Genomic DNA, 27965 nt, shown 5'->3' on the forward strand with positions numbered 1-27965 from the left:
GCAGCTGTGTTCCTTCTACCGTGTAACACTAGCAGTCAGACAAATACAAGAAACAAAATTAAAAAAAAAGTGCCTTTTCAGCTGATCATGTAGATACACTCCAATAGCATCTAACTAAAGGGAGTAAAATAAAAGAAGCAGAGGAACAGTATGTTATAATGGTAGTGATAGAGCTGAAAAGGAAAAGATAAAAACAAATAAATAGGAAAACAATTCAAAAGTGTAGCACTGTAGCCTGGGTAAAAGGCTAGACAGACTAGTCCTGCAACCTTATGCACAATTTTGTGTTTTACTGTGTCATCCTGCAGTAGTTTCAACTGCAATCCCCTGGGTCTCAACTGCTGAAGACAGTGAGCAAGACTTTCTCAGAGCACCATTTCCAACTCTGGAAGTCATTCACACCTTTGGTCTCTAGGGGTCCAAAGTATACTATGAATTTTTATGACATTGAACAGATTTCTGGTTTAGCTTTTAAGAATTAGGCTTTTATGTTATGACTTTTTTCTAATGTGCATTGCAAATAATAGAGGGCAATGAGAAGCCTTTTATTGAATAAAGGAATATTTATCTTTCTAGAGGGAAAGCCTAAAATTTTATTTCAGCAGCAGTAAAGATATCACAGTGTCTCCAACTTATACTTGCATATCCACATTATCTCAATTAGCTTCCAAAGGGATCTAAAAACCTCTGAAATCCCTGCAGAAAGACAAACGGAGAACTGAAAGGCTGCTGCAGGCAACCGTGCCACACAGCTCTGTGTATAAATCTGTGGAAAGCAACATGGCAACTGGCAGATATTTTCTTCCTACCTATTCCTACAGCAAGTTACACAACTTAATCCTTGAGGCAAAGGAAATCCTTCACAGAACCCTTAAGTTAAAGAAATGATTCAGAGTTTTTTAAAGTTTATAATCATTTCATGGTCATGAGAAGTAACACAATTCAATTCCATCTGTCATAAATAATCATTAGGCAAGGATGAATGCTTACCGAATACAACAAAATGGGAATTGATGTTGATATATAAATAAGAAGTTCTAGACAATAAACATTATGGAATTATAAACATTTATGGAAAAAAAAAGTTTAAAAGATTAGATATTAATAGAATGATCTTCAAAGTCAATCAAAAACATCCTTGAAATCATGCAATTCAGAACTTTCAAAAGAGGAACATTACTTCATAAATAAAATTATCCCTGTCTAGTCCATGTAATGTCACAACAAATCTACTTTTGTGATCATATATACATAGCAAATTTATCACAATAAATGTCCAGAAGGCAAGATAGATTCCTTCACTTCTCAGTGTAGGTAAAACCTTACATCACAGGAGCTTCTGAAAAAGAAATTCTGGGACACATCTTCAGGCGAAGTAAAAGGGGAAACCTCTTTGGCATCAGCTATGACTGGAACCTTGGAGTCTGCCGTCAGGTATATATTTCTCCTATATTTCTAAAAACACTTTCAAAGTAACTCTGATGATCAGCCCCTAGTATTAAAAAAATAAAAAATAAAAAAGCTAGCGTAAGTCAATCAACTTCTATCTTCTTCTTGGTTAATGACTGACACTAAAAAGTTTCATAATTGTGAAAACTGAGAACCTTTTATTAGGGAATGATGTAAAATCTTTGTAAACAAAGAACAGAACCACGACTGGGTATAGCTGCAGCTAATGTCACACTAGTTTTTAATGGCAAATATGTTTAGCAATTTATTTATCAGACAGAAATTTGAATCCTTATTATTGGCATTTGACAGAAATCACCAGCTACACTACACAGCGCTCATTTGCAAAAGCTGCATTATTAAATGGACCCTCCATCATGTCTAACACCCAATTATCTTGTCTGAGTGATATGGGCAGGCAAGAAAGAAAAATAATTAGCATGAAGGGTGGAGAATTTCCAAAGTTCAAAAATTGGTTGGATTTGAAGAAAGAATAACGCTGTGATTCCTGCTTGCATGCTTAAGTTAAACCTATTTTTAGATTTTTTTAATACTCAATTAGGATAATCTTTTCAATATTTATTATGGCCAGTGAAATGAAAAATCAATTAGCTACACAGCTTTGCTCAGGAGTCTAAATGTTGAAACCCTGAGTAACCATGAAAACCCATGCAAATGTTGTAGTTTCCATGGGCAGAAACTTTGAAGGCTTTCTGTACTTACTTGGGCTGTGAGATATAACCTGAACTTGTGCCTTCTCAAAATTAAATCATTGTCTCTGCATGTAAAGCTTAAATAGTTTCCTATTTCATATAACTACTGCTATATACTTCCACTATTTAAGAGATTGCTGCCTTTCTCAGACCATCATCTTTTGCATCTTCCAAAGTGGGTATTTTGGCACAGGGATTTGTTACAGCTCTGTTTATAAACTGTAGAAAAGAACATGTAAACTTATAAAACTTAAAGAAAATCAATTGTACCATTTGCTTCGTTGTGGAAAATCATAACTAATACACAGGAGAGAGAATATTTTCACTGCAAATTTCTTCAGCAACACATTTGTCTAAATCAATCATATCTCAGAGTGTATTTCTGAAAATGCCAAAAGAAGTACAGGTTTCCAGTCATTCCACTCCAACCCTCAAATATGAATGCTTTTGCCTCTAGGTACACAGTACCTTAATTAAATATAATCCGGTGAAAATGAAGCCTATACAGTTGTGGTGCTTTACAAACCAGACATCTAACCACTTTACATTTACAATTTAATTGTTGCATTCACATTATTTTATATGTCCTCAATTTACAGGAAACTATCAGCTCACCAGAAAATCAAATAATTGGACTCCACTCCTTAATACAGTATTTTACTGAAAGCAGGAAAGTGATTTCTTATGACAATAACTACTTTTTATTATTTCAGATATCTCTCAAATTATTTCAGTTCTAAAGTCATCCTTGATCCTCACTGCAGAGGGTCAAGAGGGATTCCTGTCTAAAGGAATCTGGCTAAGTTACAGTGTGATCATTCATACACTCATGGAACCACCTGGGTTGGAAGAGACCTTCAGAATCACCAACCATCAGCCTGACCTACCACATCACACCCTTAAACCATGTCCTTTAGTGCCACATCCACTTGACTCTTAAATATCTCTAGGGCTGGGGCTTCTGCTGGGCAGACCATTCCAACACCAGACCATACTATTAAGAAATTCTTTCTCATACTGAATCTCAACCTTCTCTGGTGCAACTTGAGATCATTTCCTCATGCCCTAACACTTATCACCTAAATTTGATAGTTAGAAAGTGCTCGCTTAGAAAGAATATTAAGAATTAACCTGCTCCCATGTACTCAAGTTTTGTTTTGCCCAGTTCCAAATGCACTGGCAAAGGCACAGGAACACTGTCTACAGGAGTCACGGAGTGCTGCTGCTCCACATTCAGAAGGAAGCCCTGCTCGTAAGTCCTGCAAATCAGAAAACACTGTTGGAGAGGGTGACTGCTAAGCAGGATCTCACTGGTGTCGGGGCAGAAGACTGATCATTTTATGCAAGGAATTACAAAAGGCACCATCAGCAGGAGCAGCAGTGGATTACAGCGCTCTAAGTGTATCTATATTAAGATACACTTAGAACATTATCCCAACAAATAATTGCCAGCTAATTAAGTTAATATTAAACACAAAAATCATAACCAGGACTTCAAAAGAGAATTACTCCAAGGAAATTGGCTTGTAAAAATGTTGCAGATTTTCAGAAAATAACATGTTTTCAGTTGGCAGAGGGATAAGCTAGTAAATACTGCAACTGAGACAGTACAACCAACAGGAAATGCTGTTTCATCATAAGGTTCATCATTTGCATTTGGGAGGTATTGGGCATGTTGTGAAAACATAATAAAGCATTTCTGAAGAACTACAAATGTAGTCACCTGTACAAAATTACTCCTCTTATCCCCAATTGCTCTTTTATAATTTCATTGGTGAGGCAATTAAAATCTTAAATAAAAATTAAATGAATGCTAATGAGCATTAATAGAGAACATATGAGGAAAGAAACCCATAACAGTGTGTTCTAGCAACCAAGATTGCTTACAGGCCAGCAAATGCTTTTCTTTCTGAAGCAACCAATCCTTTGAAAGAATATGGGCTGGTATAGGTATACTACATAAATTCCTTTGTAACAGCTCTCAAAACTAGAATTTAGTAAGCATAATAAAAATAATTTTTAAAACAATGATTTGAAATGAAAACTAGATTTCTGACCTTAACTGAAGAATTTAATCAACAATAAAGTTAGTCAAAAAATACATACCTCAACTAAGAATTTTCCACTAATGACTGATCATAAGAATGGTGATACTGAAATTAATAGTGCCAGCAGCAGTATCACTAGGATAGTATTAATAATAATAATTAAAAACCAATGACAATTGAAGTACTGCATTCTGATTACTGAGGCTTTCCTATCGAGCTACAAAAGAGAGATTATACAAAATTATCTGCATCACACTGGTCTGGAAATCAACTTGAAAATGCCAAGATGATCACAGATGTCACAACCTATACTCTATAGTATGCCATTCCCCCCAAAAAAAGGTTTCAGCTCTTTCCTGTTTGGATGTTTTCTATTTCTGTTCTGTCTTTAGAAATATAAAGATGTAATTCACTGTTTTTCCTGGCTGCATTCATTCTTGCAGTGTTGTTTCCAGAGCTCCAAAAAGCCTAACAAATAACTCCTGTTTAATTCAAGAGTACAGAAAATGGTCTGTGATAATCTCCATGCTTCCAGCTTTTGGCTCTAATAATCTAATTTACATATTCACACATAACTTGTATATGCAGAAAGCTTCAGAACTTAACAAAGGCACAGATTTTGTAGTGGGAAAGGAACTGTCTCACCAGCACTGCTTCATGAACTTCTGTTTATCTGCAGTGTAGCAATACAGTTTCCCTATCTGCATAGGTGTGTATCAGCTCTGACTTGGGGAGTTCTTGTTTTCATGATGTATGTAGTTGTGGGATCCCACCTTGTTTCTCCACTGGTGACCAGCACAAGAATATGCTGGGAGCAGAAACTGGGAGCCTTGCTGAGAGAAAAATGCATCCTGATTTAACATGAACCACTTTTAAAAAGGGGTTTCTGGAAAGAGAGCAAATATAATGTAGAAGCTCTTTTTTTTTAGATTACGAATAACTTAGTTCAACTGAATTTTAACCAATTCTTAATTAACTTCAGTCCAAAGCAAGTTCATTTGCACATTAAGTTCTGGATGATTATAGGATGAAATCTTAACTTTGGCAGAACAAAGGTTCTATTGAAGGTGGCACACTTTCCAGAGATGACCTTGTCGAATTTTTCAGGTGACTTCAGAGTAAAATAATAGTTCTTGACAGAGCATAGAGGCACAAGACTTTGAATGATAAAAGTCAGAGCGTGTGCAGAAATCCTGGCTTTCAGATCATCCTCCCAAGCAGAGTGGCTGTGTGAGGGAGAGTCTCTTCCTTCCCATTCTCCCTGAGGCCTGACATGACATGACAGATCTGTCAGCTACACAGCTGTGAGGCGTGACATCCGGCAGGTTTATGCAATGCTGATTTAACAGTGATCGACAAGCAAAACTCAATTTGTAAATGCTTTCAGGATTCCTCTCTATCCATCAGCATGAGACAAAAATCTATGCCATAATCATTCTGCCCTAGGAAGGAAGTGAGAGCTGGCACCGGCCTTGCTTGAGAGGAAAGGCACTGCTGGCAGCTAGCAGCAGGCTCTGGCAGCCAGGCCTGTGCAAAGTGCCTGGGCACCCTAACCTAGTGAGCCACAACAGAGGCTGGAACTCAGTTCTTCCATTCCCTATTTGCCCCACAGTGGGGAAGCTACTGCTCCTACTAGGGACAGCAGGGGTCATAGTTAATCCCCAACACTGCTGTTCTTCGTAACTGCAGAGATGTCTCTATTTTATAATCTGGTCTTAAAATAGGCAAGGTGCAGAGAAGAGACGTGGAATGGTACCTCGTCACAGTGCGGAGAGCAAAGCAGATATTAGCCAAGTGTTGCCAGTAATCACAGGTAAAACAACTTGAAATGTCTTTGTTGAACTTGTTTTTGACTATTCTTTTTCTGCACATATGTGTGTATTTATGCATAGAAACTACAGGACTATCCCAAGAGAAAAATGTAATGAACTCACTGTGGTTTTGTCTCTGTCTGTGTCTTAAGTAAAGCAAAATCATAATTCTAGGTAATATGAAATACTATCTTTTAAAATGAAACATTTTATCTTCCACAAAAGCACCTTATGTGAGCATGCTTATCAGTGTCTCCTCTCTGCTAGTTTTTCACACGCAAATTCAGATACAAACAGCCAATTTTAATAACTTGAGAGAAGTCCAGAATACATATTCCTACAGCTTTCATGAGAATCAATAAATGCATAAAAACAGAGCTACCAATAAATGTGTAACTGTGAACTACTTGCAGCAATTATTTTCAGTGGTCCAGCCAACTCACTAGGAAATACAGGAAAGAGCCCCAAGCACAAATTCAAAGGAAATGAAGTTTACCAGTCCTACTGCTCACACTATGATCATACAAATGATTCTGTATTAAAAAAAAAAAAAAAAAAAAGCTATTTTTATGAGAACAAGGGATAACACCTACTAAGAAGTGAAAGGCTAAAATTAGGTAGATCTGACTTTAATACTTAGAGACTTAGAGCAGAAGTCTTTATTCATCGCTTTCCTGTATCCAGCTGATGATATCACTTGATAAGAGAGAAGTAATTTTTATATTGCAAAAGAAAATTAGAAATTATTAATTTTACCAAGCTCAAATTAAAGGCCTGTACTTCTGAGGGGATAATACAAAATAATTAAAGTTTCCATTGATAAATTAGATGGAGTCAATTCTACTAAGCAGCATCATGTTTTTTATGGCTGACAAGAGAGTTTAGTCACCATTAACAAAAGAAAATATTTTGATACTGACATCAGTGTAAAGTAAAATAAATGACATAAAGCTTCTGCCTCAGTTAAATCTCTTCGCTGAAAAGCATGCCTTTAGTTACAGGCAGACCTTCACTGAAAAAGCCACAGCAGAATCTATGATGGCTGCAGAGTATGTAAGGAGAGTACATTTCTAAACACTTTTCTTCCACAGAATTGTTTATACTGAGCTACTCGGGTATATCAAGAGGAAAAACCTGAGAAGAAATTAAACTCCTGAAACCAATACATTTAGAGGACAATTACCTTTAAATTGCAAGACACACTGATTACAAACCTATCACATTCTCCAGAGTTTCCAGGATAAAAATAAATTAATTGCTGTCTGAGATGAGTGCTTGACAGATGATTTTATATTCCCAAACTCACGCATATGATAATGTACTGCTAGATCAGTAACTGCAGGTCAAACAGGTGTCTCCAACACACCATATTACCAAAGGAGTGAAAAGCTGTTACTTAGCTGGATCACCTAAGTGAACTTGCAGAAGTCATTTCTAATGTCCGATGCAATATTTTTGACTCATTCAAGAAGCACTAACTAAACTAGACTCTTTTTCAGATAATCTCCATGAATGCTGGAGTACATTGGGTTTGATACGTTGAAAACATTACAATATTTACATTACGGAGATATTAGGAAATTTAAGGATATGCCTTTATGATCTTACAGACATGGACTCTATCCCTTTCGCACTTGCTATAGAACTTCAGGTCGGAATATGCCCATAGCCAGTAGCTACTGACACCAAACAGCTTTGCAGTCTCCGCTGTTACCAAAATACATACCTAGTTATTAAACATATTTGAACAGAATTGTAGCAGATTAATCTGGAAAAAAAAAATATTTGGCAGATTGTATCTGAGAAAGACTAGCTGTACAATTCTAACAGTTCTACAAAAATCATACTTCAAAACAGTGATTTCAAAAGATGCAGATAATGGACAACTGAATTTCAGATCATGTTAACCATCCAGGTTTCTTCTATATTAATGGCAAAACAACTGGTCTTTCTTTGTTATCAATGCTGAAATTCTTTTATAGTTTCCATATGAACAAGACTGGAAAATGTGCATGCTGGAAGTGTGCATGCTTCTTTAGCAAGCCTCAGTGAATGGCACAAAGATCGCAAACCTTTTGGTGTTCAAGGTCTGAAGATCCTTTGTTCTAGTCCTAACATTAGGGTTCATATAGTTTCCTGCAACATGTAGAGATATATTAGTATAGCCTGAGCAGAAAGTTCTTAATCCAAAATCCCATCAGAAGCTGTGGCTTTCTATGCAATCCATACATAGGGCTATAGGTTTTATTTTTATTTTCAATTACTAAAATAAAAACCAAAACCAAAAACAATTTTTTTTTTTAGCCATCTAATATCTTGCAACATTTGTTCTGCTACAACACCAGTTGAAATTATGCAAGAGAATATTTTCAAATTGGTAAGACCTTCTCTCTGGTCATGGTAACAGACTAATACAATTATCTTAACAGTTTATTAAACTGTTTAGAAACAGTTTATTGACTCTTGGCCTGAGCCTCTACAAGATAAGAGTTCCAAACAATTCTGAAAATGTGTAGGATGGAATGGATTTAAAGGCCATTAACTACATAAGCACAACTACAGCAACAAATCTTGACTAAAACTGATCTCTCCAGAAGTAATAGGGCTTACCTTAGTGACAGTATAAACCAACCATTTCACTTCATAAAGAGCCAATTGTTAGAAGATTTAAAACTGCAGAGAATATGGGAATTATCTTTAGTATTCATGTCAGTGACGTGCTGATCCAGTTTTTTGTTTTTTTTTTCCACTTTAGGTCTACCTTCTATAGGAATAAATAACATGGCAACATTTGCATAGTGGCTGATGATATATATATGTATACATGCATTAACAATGAAGGACATATATAAACCATGGAATGAACTTTTTAACAGGGAAAGAAATCAACCATGAGACCAGAAGGGAAGTGTAAAGCAAGCTGCTAAAAGTGCTACAAAGATGAAAGTCAAAGACAGAGCTGTGACTGCAGGAGACTTGAAATATGATGTGTATGCTAGTAGATTAGGATAAAAACTAGGAAGGGAAGGGCTGGAGGTGCTACGGAAGAAGAAATATTACATAGAATGTCCTGAGCTGGTGACGTGAAAGGAATGGTTCAGCTGAGGATTGTGGGAGACCAGTGAAGAGAGGCAGCATGAGCTACTGAAAAACAAACTCAAGAAAGAGGACAGAAAAGATGGAGTAAGGAGTGAATCATTGGTTTAGGAGGCAGAAGCAGTGTGGAGTGAATCATTGGTTTAGGAGGCAGAAGCAGTGTGGCAAATGATGTAGCGAATAGAGCTGTTGAACACAGTATTGGAAACTGGAGCAAGGAAACTGGAGCAAGGAAACTGGAGCAAGTAAAATGTGTGTGGCATCATACGCTGATATGGAAAGCAAGGTGGTTCACTGAAAATTAGAGGCTGAAGAAGGCACCAAACCTAATGGTGATTGACAAATCAAGCTTGTTTTGACAAACCAAGCTCAGTTCAGTACCCTGTCCTTAGTGCACTGTGAGCTTTATACTAACTATCCAATTAACTACACTAATCTACTAATGTAGATTGCTCAGAAATTAATGCCTCCTGTTTATTTCCACAGAAGCTACAACAGATATGAAGAGCACAATAACACTATTTAATAGTAAATTATCAGCTACAAAACACTATTTCTCAACATAAGCACCACCATTAGCTGAGCAGTTTCACAGTGATGAACAAGAACCTGCATGCTGCATTTGTAAAAACATATACCAGTGGAGGTGACCCACTGCTGCTGTCACCACTGCTAAAACACACCACTCACCAGCTCACTGTGCTCACATTCACTGTTTGGTCTTCAGAAACATTCAGCAGGCATCAGTGAATATCGATAGATGCCATTTTTTCCACATGGAAGAATCCCATTACATACCTTTGCTCCAAATACACTTCTATGTCCGACGCCATTCAGATTGCCCCTCTATTGCCTCTGTTGCATAGCAACAACATGGGAAGGTCCAAACTCTACAACACCAACATCTGCCTCTGATGTAAAGTTTTAACATAATAAAATAGAAGGCATTACTTTTGAAGCAGTCCTTGCAAATTGTATTGCAATGGGCTACAATACAGAAGCTAGAGAAAACTATATGCCCGATACGTACTTCCTCAATTTAGGAGGTAATGACTCATTTACACTGACCACTTTTTGCAATTTCTTTTTAAATACTTTTTTTTTTTTTCACCTGAGGCAACTGAGGAAACACTTCACCAACTCATATACTACACCAAGTGTCTTTTCAAACTTTCAAAATAGTTACAAAACAGTAACTAATGTGTTGCTAAAAAGAACAACATCATCAGTTGTGAAGAAGTCCCAATGATACTGAAACTAACATTAAATCTGAAACTTTAGAAATGGGAAACTTCTGTCCACTAAATTCCTGAATATTGTTGTGTTCACTTTTATGTCTGTGTATAGTGAGCATAAAGTAAAATAAATGAGAGACTATTTAGGGAGACACAAGATTTACGGCTCTGCGTGATCTTTAAGGTCACACTCTCTTAAAGAGAGTAATTGTTCATCCTGTCACTTGCTGCCACTAAAACAGTTGACAGCAACACTAATATCTAGTCACTAGTGATAAAGATATATGTACCTGATCCCCAACAACCTACAACCTAGGTACAAGGATGTCTCATGCATCTTTCAATTTGCTCTTACATTTTTAAGCTGGCAAACACATTCTCGAAGGAAAGTCACCTTCAGAAACACATAGGCATTGCCATGAATACACACATCCATAGCAAATGTATATCAGACTATTTTTTATTAGTTTCTTTATTTTTTGATATGTCTGATGGTACAGCTGCAAAGGAAAAAATAAACAATGCCTTTTTTCCATCAGTGTTGCTGTATTTATTTCAAACTAGCAATCAACTTCCTGCCTAATTTGTCACACTTAATTTAAATTCAGGTGACCAGTGATGGTTAAAGTTACAGTCGTACCATTTGTGTTTGGCTGAGAAGTGGTCACTAGCAGTCTTAATTTATCACTTTTAATTTAAACTCCCATGCCAATGATTTTGGTTCTTAAAGCTATGACTGGCACATATGGATTTTAAAATCAAAGGGAAAGTAAACTGCAGTTAAGAATTCAGCTGCTCAGATCGATGAAAAAAACTGTTTTATAACTGTGTGCTCCACTTAAATCCCAACTGCCTGACAGAAAGTATTTAATGTTTCAAGCAGTTCTTTTCCCATGTTAACACTCAGAACATCTTTTTATTGCAGCAGTAACCCACTACTAGGTGGACAGAAGCGGACAGTTGATGTTATATCCTCAGGAAATACAGCAAAGCAAGTAAAGATGAGAGCAACCAAATGAGGCATGCACTAATACCCAAATGGTAAAATGTGGACTGTTTGAAAGTTACTACTGTATGTCTTTCTCTTTTAACACTATTGATATTATGAATTAGTTCACTATTATAAGATAATATCAAAAGCATAAGAGTAATTAGTAAAGTGAAGAACATCATTAAAACTATTATTGTCATAATCAATGTAAATTATGTTTCTGATAACCAAGGCACTGTATAATCTGGATAATTTGGTCTAGCATCTCACAGTTAGCAGTTAATATGGAGTTAATATCCTTTCAAACAGATAAACAGATATGTATCAATGTTATTTGCTAATATATCTTCTAAAATAAATTAATTCATGAAGGATTTCATGAAGGAAAGACTGTATCTATGTGTCTGCATATAATGTTGGCATACACACGCATGTTCACATAAATGCACAAGAAAAACAGAGAGAAGGAGAGAAGCAAGAGTCCATATACTATTCCATATAACAGAATATGAAACATTCTACCATTCTTGTTCCATGAAACCTAAGAAGTCATTTAAAAATGTTAAAGAAGACTGCATTTGGTTATTTTCGGAGGATGTTATCAGTTTTGTCTTTTTTTCCTGATCAGTCTTTCTTTCCTCAATCCCATTTTCCATCCAGAAAAAGACTGTTTTTCTTAAATTTTTAAGGAGTTTAAAATCTTTAATAATATTTTGGTAAATTCAGATATATATTTGTTTTAAGATCATTAATGTCACCAAATACTGGAGATTTCTCCACATCTTAGATGTAAAAGCCAAAAATCATTCAAGGACAAATTTCTCTTTCATTAGAATCACTGCAGCTCATTGAATTTACAGGATTATCAACCTCTAATCTGCTAATTTGAGTTGCTTATCTTGCAAAATTTCATTCATTGAAGTGGCCAAAATTAGCATTCCCCATTCTCTACAAAAATTCGCATATGGGAAATATACACCAAGGAAAAAAAAAAAAAAAAAAAAAGTTCTTCCTAGTAGAAAATTATTAAGTTTTAAAATCAACAAAATGTTTAAGTATTCACTATTACTGAGCTAGTTGAAAACATTATTTCTTTGTTTTCTGGATACTTTCTTTGTGCAAACGCTGAGTGTGCTCAACTGCTTGTAAAGGCTACAGAAATGTCTGAATTCTAAGTCTGAAAAGCAGGATATCTGCATCTCAATGGAGCCATACTAATTTCATGGGTGGCTATGTCCTACATGGTCTTACATATGAAACATATCCCTTACCTTCTAAAATGTGAGTAATTCTACTTGCCTCAGGGATCCCTGATGTAATGTTCACAATGTGCATAAAAGCAATCAAATTCTAGAGAATATGAATGCAGTAACAAACCTACTACAGCGTATATGGCACACAGAGGCTAACCTTTGGGAAAGGGGTTAACAATGGACAAAGGACAAATGAGAGTGATGTGGAATAGAATTGATCCATTATCAGAGAGATCAAACAGAAAAATGTGCAGGTAGTTTATATAATTAAAGATAGCACAGTAAAACATAAAGCATGATTCTTAATTAAAGTTACTTGAGAAACTTCTCAGTGACCTAGAAACCTTAACTTTTTTTAATAAGAAAATAACAGTAGCAGTAGCTACTTAAGTATATGTGCTTAATATTCTAAGTTTTATAGGTACTTAAAAATAATTTCTCAAGGAAATGAATACACTATGTCACATAAAATTGGCCATGTAAGTCACAATAAGTAATACAATCACCCTGATTAAGATCTGGAGCATTTGCATTACTGCTATTAATCTGTAATACTATTATTTGGTGTTGCAAATATTGCAACTCTTATAAGGACTATCTCACATTGCTCTAACTCAGAGTAATGGAATTCCTTCACGCTTTGAAGTCCAAACAGCATGGCCAATACATTATTATTCATTATTGCAATGGTATCCAGACGATATTGTAGTTAAGAAGAAATTTCCAAATTGAAAAAGAACAAAATAGTAAAAAAAGAAATAAATAAAGACTTTGTAAGTAGATTTTTTTAAGTCTTTAGGAAACTTTTAGAAAAGTCCGTCTGGTCATAACACTGGCCACCTGGTAATACGAATGAGTGTACTGGGCTTGCAGTACAAGAAATCAGAAATGCTCATTTAACATACTCTGTTTAAGTCATTTACTTAAAAAGTTACTCCACACTTCTGCCAGTGCAAGAGATAATATGCAATCCCCATCCTTGTGATGTAAACGTTATACTTCCAGGGTGTTTTATCGATTGAGATGGGGCTAATGGCCTAGTTTGTGAAACAAGCCAGTTTCCATTAAGTGTCCCAGTGACGGGGCAGCACTTTCAGAAGCTCAGTGAACTGCAGGTCTCAGAGCTTTGCTTTCACTGAGGTGCTTAATGAGACTTGAATTCCCTTGAAAACCAGCGACTCACCTGTCATTCCTGCAGAGAACAAGCACAGACTTTCCAAACTGAGTTCTCTCTCAGTAGCTATCAGCCACAGTATCTATCAGTAGTATCACTTCTTGTGGGTAAGGACTTTATTTTGTATCCCTCATAACAGCTTTTAAATGTTGGCCATATCTCTACTGAGGAAATAGATTATACAGTTATGTTATTTAAAATGTGACCTGTCACCCCTATACTTAAACAGGAAGATGGGGCAGATAGTTTAAATATAGTGTAATGCAGACAGTAAAGAATGGAGTGCAGTGAATTGATGAACTTTTTGGAAGTTATGAGGAGTTTTTAAATAGTTTTAATGAAAATGTGATTTTAGTGCTACATGGAAGAGTAGCTGATATATGACTCCAGTAAAGATGTAAATAATGCAAAATTATTCAAATATTTCCACAAAGTAAAATGATATTTTCTTATCATCAAACGGAAAGACTTTAATGTATCACACATTTTGTAGTAGTTAGATTTAAAAAAGCCACAGTGGTGAATCATTATTTACGAACTATTTCTACATATGCTGAAATACATTTTTTGTATAATATATAGATGCATATAAAAATAAAGCTATATGTATTAAATGTTATGCATTTTTACCCTTTACATGATATTCAATTATAGAATAAGTTCCAGATTGAGATTGAATTATTTTAAATCTCCATCAACTCAGAGATTGAATAATACTGACTTGCTCATAAAATCTGACAGTCTGACATGTATTCCACCCACTCAAATTATTTTTGAAGATGTTAGTCTTATTCTCTCTAAAACTGCATGAGAAAATTGTATTTCAGTGTCTGACATTATGACCATCATCTTAAAATGGAACAACAGAAAAATGAACATTTTATTTCCACAGATGTTAAAAAGAGTTTAGATTTATTATGTTTATGAGAATGTAAATATTATCTAGGAAGTACACCCAGAATGCAACTGTGCATATAAACACGGAAAAAGAAGATCTGAATTTATTTTCCATGTGGTAGCCTGGCTTCTGGAACTGTTCAACATCCAATATTGCAGCTACCTAAAAATCACTTACATAGAAATGTTAGGCCATCATTATGAACCATTTGTGTCACAGATTAATGACTGTAACAGAAAAGCTAGAATTTTAAAGGGGAAGGTAATGAAGCAAACGTGATAGATAATTTGGAAAAGAGACAATACATCCCTGCAGTATTTCTCTGTAGCGACACAGAAACGAACAGATACGTACTTTCAAATATGATATAAAAACACCACAATGTCACGTTAATTTCTTAGCAGCTGTGTACAGATGTCTAAATGGCACACAGAAGCTGTACGTTTCATGGGGTGGAGGTTTCAGGACGCAACCTCCTTCTACATCAGTTCTTGTGGACTGTGACATGAGAGACCATTCACAGTGAAGTTTAGCTTCATTTATCTCTCAACAACATATTTTATTTATAGTAAAAGTTGCCACTGAAACTGGCACCTTTGAAACCGATTAATTCAGGAACAGATCAGGGAGATAAATGCAGATAAAGCTCTGCAAGCTCTGCTCTTCTCTTAATCAGCTCGCATCAAAATATAAAATACCAGGGAATTAAGTTAATAGTTAGCCACACGTATTATCTGAAAAGGTACAGACTTCAGTCTTCCATGGTGTCAACTTGCATCCTTGACCACACAAAATTAACTTTCAAATACGAGCAAGCATTTTTAATACAAATAAATTTCTCATATTAGAAAAACGTCATTTTTTTTCTATTTCCTCTCCTCAAAGATTCTAATCAGAGTTGCATTACTTATAAACTGAAAATAATATTTCTGTAGTTTGGTATAGAAGGATGCTAAATATCAGCTTGAATATTTTCTCATTATTAAAATAAATCAGTATTATATCATATATAAGACAAGTGTACATCACCAAGACACTTCATGACTAATGACTAAATTACATCTTTAGCTTGACAGAAACATGGCAATCTCATATCTTTTCTTTACAGACTGAAGCCATTGTCCAGGCTGGATGAGACTCTGAGCACCTGATGAAGCTGTAGGTGACTCTGTGACCCTGTTCACTGCAGTAGAGTTGGACTAGATGACCTTTAAGGGTCCCTTCTAACTCAAACAATTCTGTGATACTACAATTGATCTATAGGCAGAAACTCTGATTCCCATTACTTTACTAACCTACACACTACCCTTTTTAAAATCTTCATTGATCCTCAATTACAGGATAAAAGAAAGTGCTAGTTTTAGGAGGACAATCTAATTTTGAAAAATGGAACCTAGAATTTAGTATAGTATGAATCTGAGCCAGTCACCAGAATCAGACAATTTGTTTCCCAGACTAACTTGAGTTAATCTAATAAAATGATCATTTATTTCAGAACTATAAAATATAGTATTGGAAACCGGCTGAACAACTTGTCAGAATCTTACAGGATCATATATCAGCTGTTTGCAATGCGTAACGAGTTAGAATTTATGAGTTACTTAGATAACGCACATTAATTTCTAAACCTTTCAATGCAATTATGGATCAAGCACATGATTTAGATGCTGCTGCATGTATTATTTGAAATTATTTGGAGTAGACAACTTCAAAAAATGTTACTTTATATTCAGATAGAATTAATGCAAAAAAAATCCTTGCAAATGTAGATTAATTCAATGGTAGATGGGATTTCATTAATAGTGGAGCAATTTACAGGGTTTTGCCATTAACTTAAGCAGAAAAATTGTGCTTCATTATCTAAGTGCTCTGAGTGAAAGAGCTAAGCGAGACTAGAGGATAAAAAAGTTCACAAAACTTTAGCTGAGCCATGCGTCTCTTCCAATTCAGCCAATGGGATATCTGTACTTGACTTCTAGCATAACAGTTTTGAGACATTAGCTCTAATTTTGCAATTACATAGTTTCTTGTATTTGTCTTAGAATTTCAGTTTTCAAGAGGACATTTTTATTTCAAGAAAGAAATTTAGGAACAAATCAGTCTCATTTGCTAAAGACATTTTTCTTAGATATGTTTTATTATTTCATTTTGTATTGTTTTGTTTTTATATTATAAATTACTTCATCCATTCTTCTTCCTCAGATGCATATTTCTGTTAGGAGTGGTCATATATATCACCTTCCTTCTCCTTTTGGCTATAAAAATGATTTGACACACAGGCAAAAAAAATAAAAATTCAAGCATTTTTGCTGATACACCTTTGCTTGTTTATACATCACTTTACGAAAACAACAGAAACAAAAAATGCTTTGAATAGCTAGACCTGTACAGACTTAGATGCAGTCACACCAGAGGACCAACAAAGTATGAAATTGATTTAAAGTTGTTTATTGGAAAAACCCACTTTTGAAGCTGTATCCGCTTCTTGAATATTTGACAATATTTCTGCTTAAGTGAAGATTTTAGGGAAGTCTTAAAGAGAGGATAAAAAATATTCTTATTTAATATGCAAATCCTACTTCTCAGTGGGAACCAGAGATGGAATACTAGATGGAAATACTTTTTAAGAAATTAAGAGTGTCTTATTTTTCTTTCTTTTTCTTCCTTGACATTGGTTGTAACCCTCCCTTTCCTATGTCAGTCTAGAGTCACACTGGAACATGAAGTCTGACTTATGACAGAGGCAGTGAAAAGCAACATAAATCTGTAAATTAAATATTAAATGTGCATATTCTGTAACATTATCTTTTCAGTAGAGCATTGTTTGTGCCTTTGTTTTGTTCTGTTTCATTGGAGAACCATTATAAATTTTACAACAATGATAAGACAGTTGAGTATGTAACATAATTATATGAATAAAAAGGTAGGAAACAGCTGTCTCTCATTGTTATTTTGGGCAGGAAAAAGTAAAAGTATGTCATCATAAATACTATCTGGAAACTAATAGAATAGTAAAATAAATAGATTTCCAAAGCTTTAGAAAGGATGTAATTTTGAGTATGCTCTCAATCTCATTCCAATGTGTACTATTTCATGTCATTAATGTATAGAAGTGAAAAATATTTCCAAACTGTGAGCCTAAGGCAAATGCATATAGAAGAGTCACAGAAGTTGAAGGAGAAGGGTTGTTGAGTATAATGAAGAAACTACATTTTAAGAAGCAAATGAATCGAAGCAACCAGCTACCAACATAATTGCTTTAATGACCTCATAGCAAACATCAGCAGAACAGGTTTGTAATTTATCGTGTCCTTCTTTCTGAACATGCTCTCTAAAGTTTTGCATCAAAGTCAAGACATCTACAAACACAATTTGCTTTAGATTGAACTAGTCGTGATGAATGTCTTCCTTTACTACGCTTGACTAAAATTACTCCTCTTGCCAAGAAAGCATCAGAAGTCCCAGTTTCACTTGTCATGTACTGGGAACACTTGAGATAGACTGTTGTTATGTGTGGGTTTTCTTGTTTAATGAAACAGCTTTCGGAAATATTTAGGAAGATTCTGTAAGCAGAAAGTTCCTAATGTAAGTGTGAATAACTTCATAAGTTAGTCAATTAACATTTGTGGCAGAGGTTTCTAGTTACTTAAGTCACCAGTTTATAACTGTAATCTCTTGTAAACTACCCTGCCTAGAATAGAATCATAGAACGGCCTGGGTTGAAAAAGACCACAATGATCATCTAGTTTCAACCCCCCCTGCTATGTGCAGGGTCACCAACCACCAGGCTGCCCAGAGCCACATCCAGTCTGGCCTTGAATGCCTCCAGGGATGGGGCATCCACAACCTCTCTGGGCAACCTGTTCCAGTGTGTCACCAACCTCTGTGTGAAAAACTTCCTCCTAATATCTAACCTAAACCTCCCCTGTCTCAGTTTAAAACCATTCCCCCTTGTCCTGTCACTGTCCACCCTCATAAACAGCCGTTCCCATCCTGTTTATAAGTTCCCTTCAAGTACTGGAAGGCCACAATGAGGTCTCCCCAGAGCCTTCTCCAAGCTAAACAAGCCCAGTTCCCTCAACCTTTTCTCATAGGAGAGGTGCTCCAGCCTTCTGATCATCTTAGTGGCCCTCATCTGTACCCATATAATTAATGATTCTTCTAACTACATATCATTCATTGGAAGAGGTTACAACCAAATAAAATGGGCTTTGATTATCCTAATAAGGCTCATGGCTGATGGTGCGCAGACAGCAGGTCAACCAATAAGCTTAGCTGACCAATTTTGCTTAAAATTTCCTAAGTTGATAAATAAACATCTTAATCTTGATCGTGGAATGTGCTGAGTATCCTTAGCAACTGCTGACAACAAAAGGAATAAACACAATAAAGGCATATTCCTTACTCAGTGCTGTCTGCAGTTGGTTTGTATGTAAATATATTTCACACTATTCTCCATAAATACCCTTTTTCACAAATTGAATAAACTATTGTTATTAAACAATTGTTGAAGAAATTGTATGCAGTATTTTAGTGACTGCAACTTAAAACAGAAACTTGCTGAAAAAAGTCACACCATAGACAAATTGCCAATGGTTACAAATAATAGTGTGTTATGCAATGAAATACACTATTATAAAAGTTGAAAGACCACACTGGTAAGAAGATTATGGGAAAAATACCTTATGGTATTGATTAACCTCTTTCCCCTCCATCTTCTAACAAGACTTTCAATTTTTTTTCTCCTCACACTGAATAACTTAAAGAAATATATCTTAAAGCTACATATTGTCTGACTAACTTAATGGATAACATTGCTGAATGAGAAATGAAAGTAAATGGAGTTGGGTTGACTTTTGCAGCATTGGCTGAACATCAATATCTGCTTGCAGAAAGAAAACACATTTGTCACAGGAAATATGTAAATATTTTTAAAATAATCAGGGCATATAGTAAGACTATTTAAGAAGTCATTTTTTACTTGTGATTATTGTGTAACAATCAGTAATATCAGCAAAGAATCATTAGCAAAAAGTAGTCTAAACATACAGAAATGACCAGCAGACAAATCTTGTGAGTAATAACCAACTTTTCTGCACAAAGTTCTTCCTTGAAAACATTGTGTTTCAATCACAGAATGGCTTGGGTCGGAAGGAATTTTGAAACCCACTCAATTCTACCCTCCCTTCCATGGGCAAGGCTTCTACCGACCAGGGTCCCATCCAATGTGGCCTTGTACATCTCCAGGGATGGGGCATCCACAGCTTCTCCAGGCAGCCTATACCAGTGCCTCACCACTCTCTGACTAAAGAGTTTCATCCTAATGCCTAATCTACATCTACCATCATTTAGTTGAAAACTGTTTCTTCTTCTCCTATCACTACACACCTTCTCAGTGTCACTCCCCAGCATTTCTGAAGGCACCCTTTAGGTACTGGAAAGTTGCTCTAAGGTTTCCCTGGAACTTTCTCTTCTCCAGGCTGAACAAGAGCATCTCCCTCAGCCTTTCTTTATAGGAGAGGTGCTCCAGCTTCCTTACCATTTTTGTGGCTGAGAATAACGATTTGGTATTTTTGCCTTGTGGTTTTCTTTCCAACTGTAAATGTTTAAAGCATACACACACTGAGACAAATATGCATGTATACACATATAGTTTCACAGATCTGCATGAATATTCACTGCACAATACTGATTTTTTAAAAAATTAGATATCTAATTGAAAAAGAGCTCGGAAATGTCTCAAAATAGAGACTGCTCATCTCATTTTTTAATTTATTAGTAATCTCTCTTACTGTCTTCATGCTGCATTCTGCATAGGACTTTATGGACTGTCTCTAGCCAGTAACCACTGTGCTAATATTTTGCTTCAAATTTTTCACATAAACAGTGCTGGAAAGTAGTATTTTGCACTGCTCTCATAACAGTACAGAGTTTGGTGGAAGTATCAGTACAGCTGTAGGTATCAGGTCAAACAGATGCCATACATTTCTCATTTACTGCAATCTATGAAAATGTCATGATATTTCTTATTTAATCAATTCACATGGCTTGTGCTCTGCTGGAGGCTGTTTTGTGACTGTTTCATAAGAGTCTTTTATGTGACCTGCTATCCCATATTGATAATTGGTTATTAGAAATGGCTGTTCCTTCAGTTTTCTACACCATTAACATAAATAGTATGGAAGATGGTTTAAAGCGCTTTGCCAAGTCAATATATGAACAGAAGCATTCTTGACTTTAAAGTTACAAAAGAGAATCACACCTATAGAGCTTAGAGACTTAAGAGGAAAAAAAAAAAGAAGGCTGACTGTTGATTAAGGGTGAAAGTCCAATGCTACTGTGGGAAGCAATTTTGGAAGAGTGAGCATGGCACTTCCACCCCATCCTAATGAACATCTTGAAACTTTACCATGATCAGCCAGAGGAATTAATCCTGAAAATTGTCCTGGTAGAAGTAAAGCTATTGAAATGCTTTCCTGATAGCTGGATGAGTCTCTCTGAAGACTGCACTCCTATTATGATGATAGATGTTTACTCCTGGAAGAAGCACTGAAATCCTTCTGTGCACTGCTCAGTTCCCTCAGCTCTAAGAGAATGATAAGAGGCTGCTGTTGCTACAGAGAATCCACACTGGGATACAACTGCATCTCAAAAGTCACCTGTACTAGAAGCAATTGGCCATAAGTCATTTGGAAACATGAATTAAATGAATGGTAATCACTTTCGGACATTGGCAAGACTTTACCACCAGTTTAGAAAACATCACCTAAAATATATCTGCCAATGGATATAAGATAATATGAATTAAAGAAAGGAATGGTGCCAGATTTCCAGTTTCAGAATCTGCCGTAACACTTCAGCTAGGCACAGGCTGTCTGCATCAGACAGGCACAGCATAAATAGACAGACCTCTAGCACAGTGACACTGTGTAAGCCCAGGCAGAAGGAAGTCTCACATGCCAGCTTGTCTACCAGTAGCAGGTCTTTGATGTCATGGAGGCCAGAGTCACTCAGGAACTGCAGGACTGAGACAGGATAAAATGAGCTTTTTGGGGTGCAATGGCAGAAGGAACACTTCTCCAGTGGTAACTTTCTGCCAAGGAAGGAAAGACATGCAGAAGGAACCCACAAATTGAATGATGCTTGTAAAATGTCCCATGGCTAGAACGTGATTTTAGGGGAGGTCACTGCTTGGAGGACTCATATAAAGAAGCTGAGTTGAGGACTGCAGGCACAGAGTTCCACAGGAGAGACACGACGAGGCGAAGATGGAGATCAGACAGTGAGAAGAATACTCAGAGGCACTCTAGTTACAGAGTGCTACTCCTTAGTTGTGCCACTGAAAACGCTAGTCACACTCTGTCTCTACATACATACCAGACACTCAGGATGTGTCTCACAACTCCACTCCTCCAAACAGTAACTTCAAAAAAAAAACCAACATTGCACTCAAGTAATAGAACATACGAATGCTTACTGAGTGAATGCATATGTTGATTATTATTTGGAAATAGGAACTATTGCTTTAAGTTCTGTTTTGCTTAATTATTCATTATTTTTTACTTAAATTATGCATGAAAAACCTCAAGTACTTCTGAGTTTTCTTTATGCAATGCAGACTCCAAGGTGTGGTAAGAACGTTATGCAGTGAGGTGTTTCTTCCTTCCATTAGTTGTAAGAAAAAATAAATTACAATTCAGCATATAATTCTCAACTTCGTTACACAATGATTTAAAGTCTATTGAGTACAATTCCTTCATGCTCAGCATACTTACTGCTGTAAAACTTTATCAACCCCACAAATAAAAGGCATCATATCACTCTGCAGGACAACAGTAGCTGATGAGGATTTTTTGTATGTTTTGCCCTTCAGCTGTTCACAAATTACTTTCAGAGTTAATCTGAGTACACACTTCATAGTAATATTCTTCCTTGAACAGTGACTTAAGTGCAGAATCTTGTTCTATCTGTTCATATATGAATTGAAAGTATGGATTATTTTCATTTCTTGTAACATTTAGAAACAAAACTACACAAGAGTAACACACATCTCATCTTCGCTCATCTCTCCATCTGCAACATTTAACCTTTCCAACACAGCCTTACCCCATCTTTGTTTGCTACACTTGCTGGACAAGACAGCATGTTCTGTGGTCGTATACCAACTATATTTGTTCTTTCTTGACTGAATAGTCAATAGACAGGCTAGGTGATCAGTCAGCTGGCCTAATGCTGTTGCACTTTGCTTTTTTAACTGAAAGCTCTAACCTGCAGCTTGGGGAACATAAAATCCAGGGGCACTTTTCACACTTCTATTAAGGTAATGTATCTTCAGTATGTCCGATAGACAATATGACTGCATAAACATTGTTTCCTTATGAAAGTCAGAAAAATAAGGCTACTGGATTTATGAATATTTGCACAAAAGTAATATGAAAACAAGTTACGAATGGCAACAAATTGATTTTATACAGCTTACAGTAGTGTCAATAAGTTTTCTTTTAGTATTCAGTCAGATCTGGAAATGCTTTGGTCTTCAAACCATGAAGTGGTTTGCAGGATGCAGTTTGCAAAACCTTTCAAAATTAGTGTTACTTTCCTTCAGTTTACCTCTTGTCACTGTTAGAGCTGAGCAGCGTACTCAATCTTGTTGATGGTGGTGATTCCATTTAGAGGCAGTTAAGATTTTAATATTAGCTCCTAGAGATGAGTCTTAATCATTTTTTAATTAGTTCACTTCTCCTGTCAGCAAATATTCTCCCTCTGATGCTCTCAGACTGTACTCACTAACTGTGTTATAATACAGCTCTTCAGTTTCTGCGTATGCCCATGGTACGTACACATTACTGCATTAATCCTGAATTAATACTAGCATCCTTTCCAAAAAGCGAGGAGAAAACCCTAAACAACAAACTATTTTGTATGTTTAAAGAAGACTCTAATTCCAAATAAAGTGTCAAAAAACAACAAAAAAAACAAAAACAAAAAAATAAGGGGGGGACGGCCTGACAAGGGGGAAGTAAATTCAATATGCTCAAAGAAAATAAAATGCCACCTCCTCAGCTAATGTCAATTATTGCACCTAACAAAATGGTTTGGATTTAGAACAGCTAAAGATATAATTCTACATTCTTGAAAAAGATAAAACAATTGAAGAAAACAATTTGTATTTTAATAAAGATATTAAGCACTATGTAACGTGTATAGTAAAAAATATTAAAATATTATGTATGAAAAAAATACATACAAAAAGAAGACATGAACAGAAGATAAACATGTTGTCTAAGTATAAGTCATTATAAATATAGATTTTTTGAAATTAGATACATCAAAAAGGAAGAATTGCTCCAAATTTGGACTTTTGGTAATTCAGTCCTTGTCCACATTAGGATGTTTTTGACCTGTTATCACTTCCTATCTTTAACCTTGGATCTTTTGCTTATATGAACATGTGCATGATTTTACAGCACCTGGCAGTAAGCAGTGCCCATTTCAGGATGATTAAAGTTACAAGGAAAGACCGCAACAGTGAGATTACTGTTTGGTGGTACATCTGGAAAATATTTTCAATATAAAGGCCTGTAATTCTGGTAAATAAGGCAAGAATAAAATTCTAAACTGTTTACTAATTCTGGCTTCCAATAGAAATCAAAAAGGTCATAAATCCTTTTATCACAGAACATTAGCATGATTTACAAACATTAATAAAAGCTCTGCAATGAAGCTTTAGATATACAGTTTTGTTTCCTTAGGTCAGATACTCAAACTTTCTCCATACTACCACTTCTTATTCATGACGAAACTAAACTCACAAAAAATGCTTATTAATGTCTTCTCAATTTCCATAAACCTCCATTAATTTTCTTCGAAAATCTCTTTCATATAACAGTACCTTCCTCTCTTTTCCTTCTAAATATATAGTTAACAGTTTTATGATTTTACACAACGAGTTTCTAAGCCTACCAAAATTATTTTATCTTATAACTACATTTTATAGATGCCTCCATTTCATTTATTACAATACTTCCTCCTGCAAAGCTGTCTTTTTATATCCAAATAAACCAACTGATATTTTGGAAATCTAATCTTAAATTCTCTGAAGCCCTGTCAAGAGCTTTTTTTTAGCAATGTAAGAATTATTGTAGGGCATGCAAGCAGCCTACACTCTAGCATTTACTGTCAGTGTGTCACAAATTATCAAAACATTGGTCTCATTCCTGTTTTGAGTAAACTGAAGTGAAAATCTATATCCCTAAACCAGAAACAGACATCAGCAAAAAGCCTACTGCTTAAATACAATTCACAAAACGTGTTCAGATAGCTGTTAGCCACTTTAAAAATAAGCTGTATCTCTGTTGACCTACCTGTGTGTGATAAGTGGCTTGTGTTTAGTATCATGTAACAAAACTTCCAAAAATAAGTGTATATATAGGAGGAGTTTCTGGCACCACATTTTTTATTTAATAAAAAAGGAAATAAAGTTTCATAATGTGGTACATAGCCTAAGAGCTTAAGACAATTCTCATTGCCAGGCACGTATCATTAAGCATCTTATATAATCAGCTGTTCTGTTACTATCATCACATTAAGGGTGAGTGAGTAGTTTTCATGGCTTTCCCAATCCATTTTCAAGAGTATTATTACAGTTACCATCGTTGTGATTATCATCATCATCATCATCACAGCAAGCTGTTAATTTTGGTATGCCCAAAGGCAAATAAGTCATTACTTACTCATCCACACAACTACTTGTTCCAGATACAAAGGTAGGCAGATTTTTGCTAGGCTGATCAATCAATGAATGAACCCAAGGCCTTCCTACAAAACAGTATCCTCCTCAACATCAGCAGTTTTTGTTATTTCCAAAGGCCTGCCACTCCAAACCCTCATTTGGCCAACTCAGTTCCTGTCCTACATTTAACACTTCAACTACAGTTGCAATGTCATTGCACAGTAGGTAAAAAATATTTCTGGAACAAATGTCAGCAAGTGATAATTTTGAAATAACCTTCTGATCTATAGTAGCACAAGCCAGAAGATAACACTGCCATATAGGCTGCTTTGTTGGTAACCTAACACTGCTTTTGCTAGCATAGAAATTCTTTCTATAGATGGAAGGGGAAATAGTTGTAGAAATTAACTATAGAACTCCTGTTATTTCACAAATTTCTCATAAAGGACTGCCTTCAACATGAATTTGAACTGAAATGGAGGGGGAAGCTCAGAAACAATAAATACAAAAGGGACAATTAAAGGAAGACAAAATCTTTTAGGTCATTTAAGAAAATGGCTCATATAGATGTTGGAGTATCTTACAGTGAAGCACATTTTACTCGTACTATGAAACACTGATACTAAAGGAAAACAGTTTGCTTTTATTTTACCTATAAATTGTAAATTGATGGATAAAGCTGTCCTTTAGTTTTTCAAAACCAAAATCATATGGAAAGACTTTGAAAAGCATCAGACACAGACTCCAGTTGTGACAAACCACTGGTAGATTCAGGTAGTTAAAGCATGCGCTCAATTTATACAGAAAGATGCTTTAAACAAAAAGATGTCATTTCTGTGTAATGGGCTCAATTGCCAACTAACAAAAAGATTTAGCGCCCCCATCAGCAGAAACTGAAAGCTGTCACACATAAAAGCATGTTACAACCTGCAAAGCATCAAACTCACTGACCCCAACTTCAAAAAATCAAAATGATACCCCCAATATATGCATGGATGACAGGGGCAAAGTAACAGACATGCAGTACAGTGACTTACCATCTTGGTCTGTGGTAACTGTGATAGCTGTGAACTGCTTGGGAGAGAAACTCAACTCCGAGACGCCATTTGTGGCCTCGATTTCAAAGGTGTAGTTCACATGTGACACGAAGTCCAGCACCGTCACGGAGGAGTTGATGAGACCTGTGTGCCTGGGGATGAAGCGGATTCCTCCCCCACATATTTCACACTGGCTGGCATCTGACCCACATTTCTTACAGATGACACTGTAAGTGAGATCTTTTCTTCCTCCGGTATCACTTGGTGGGCTCCATTCCAACATGAGAGCTGTTTCGTTAATGTTAAAAATCACATTCCTGGGAGCAGAAGGTGGCCCTGCAAAGAAGGTAAGGAAAGACTGCTAAGTGACAACAGCCCATCTGGGGGGGCAAGGGGAAGGAGATACATAAATAATTATATTAATTTTAAAGCAATTATTTACAAACAGGCGTTAAAATACCGATGACTGAATGGTGAATTCAAAGAAAAATTTTAGAAATTGTCTAGACAATTAAATTCCTTGAATATTAACCAGAAAAAATAAATAGGCAACATTATAAGAAGTTGAAAAATCTAAATGAATGAGAATTTATTTCAGAAATAATTTAAGGCAACATATAAATTAGTTGGGAATGTCCAAGTTAGGCTTGGTAACACAAATTTGCACTAAATATCAACTGATCTTGTAGGATACTGACGTTGAGCTTTAACCACAAAAATTACTTCCTTATTTTGTGTTTAGTAAGGTAGACTTTTCTGATACTTATGCTCTTTGATGTTTTATAAGAGTTAAAATGAGTAAGCAAATAAATAAATAACAGCTTTGGAATAAGTACAAGAAGTAAAATTGTTCGTATTAATCCTGCAGTGTCAGATTTTCTTTTTTTTTTTTCCCTATCATTTCCTGCTATTATCCTCTGGGATTTCTTTGCTGCTATTCATTAATGGAGGTAGGTGGTCACAGGTTAAGAGCATTAGACAAAAAAGACAGACACACAGTTTTCAAAGACAGTTTCTAAACGTCCATAGAACTTACACCCAAAACAAAACTCAACGCTTTATGCTACAGGTTTGGATGTAAGACCAATGTGGTAAACCCAACTGGCAATTTCTGGATTTTTGTTGAGTTAAATGAGCATTACATTTTCAGATCTCAAGATTAAGTCAGAGTACACGAGGAAAGTTTAGTCAATTGTTAGTAAAGCTTTCAAAACTTTAAACTTGCTATACAGCTGTTCGTGATTTATACAACCTGCCACTAAGACATAGCTGTGAGACACTGGTTAAACTTTGAGTGAGCTTTTCATTATTCCAAGGACTTTCAAGCAGCCTGAAAGACTATACAGAACATTTGAAAATGATCTCAGCTAATTGTTGTAGAGTAGATTTCACTCCAGAAATTGAGCAGCGAAGTGAGTCCATCTGAGAAAGTCAGATAAATGAAATATCATAATGATCTTTTATAGAAACTTTAAGACAATCAGAGAAGAACTAAATAAACAAACTAACAACCCCCCTCAAATAATTA

At 35.7% G+C, this 27965-nt stretch overlaps 1 protein-coding gene across 1 annotated transcript in view; it reads right to left on the reverse strand.

Annotated features, from left to right (window-relative positions):
• Positions 1–27965, reverse strand: part of LOC104909327 (ephrin type-A receptor 6) — a 450149-nt gene that overhangs the window by 153974 nt on the left and 268210 nt on the right. Inside the window, exon 5 of the mRNA XM_085239360.1 lies at positions 26438–26773. Coding sequence (XP_085095486.1) covers positions 26438–26773 — 336 coding nt within the window. The remainder of the gene's footprint in view (positions 1–26437; positions 26774–27965) is intronic.

This window comes from Meleagris gallopavo, chromosome 1 (genome assembly GCF_905368555.1).
Source record: "Meleagris gallopavo chromosome 1, MGAL_WU_HG_1.1, whole genome shotgun sequence".
Taxonomy (NCBI): domain Eukaryota; kingdom Metazoa; phylum Chordata; class Aves; order Galliformes; family Phasianidae; genus Meleagris; species Meleagris gallopavo.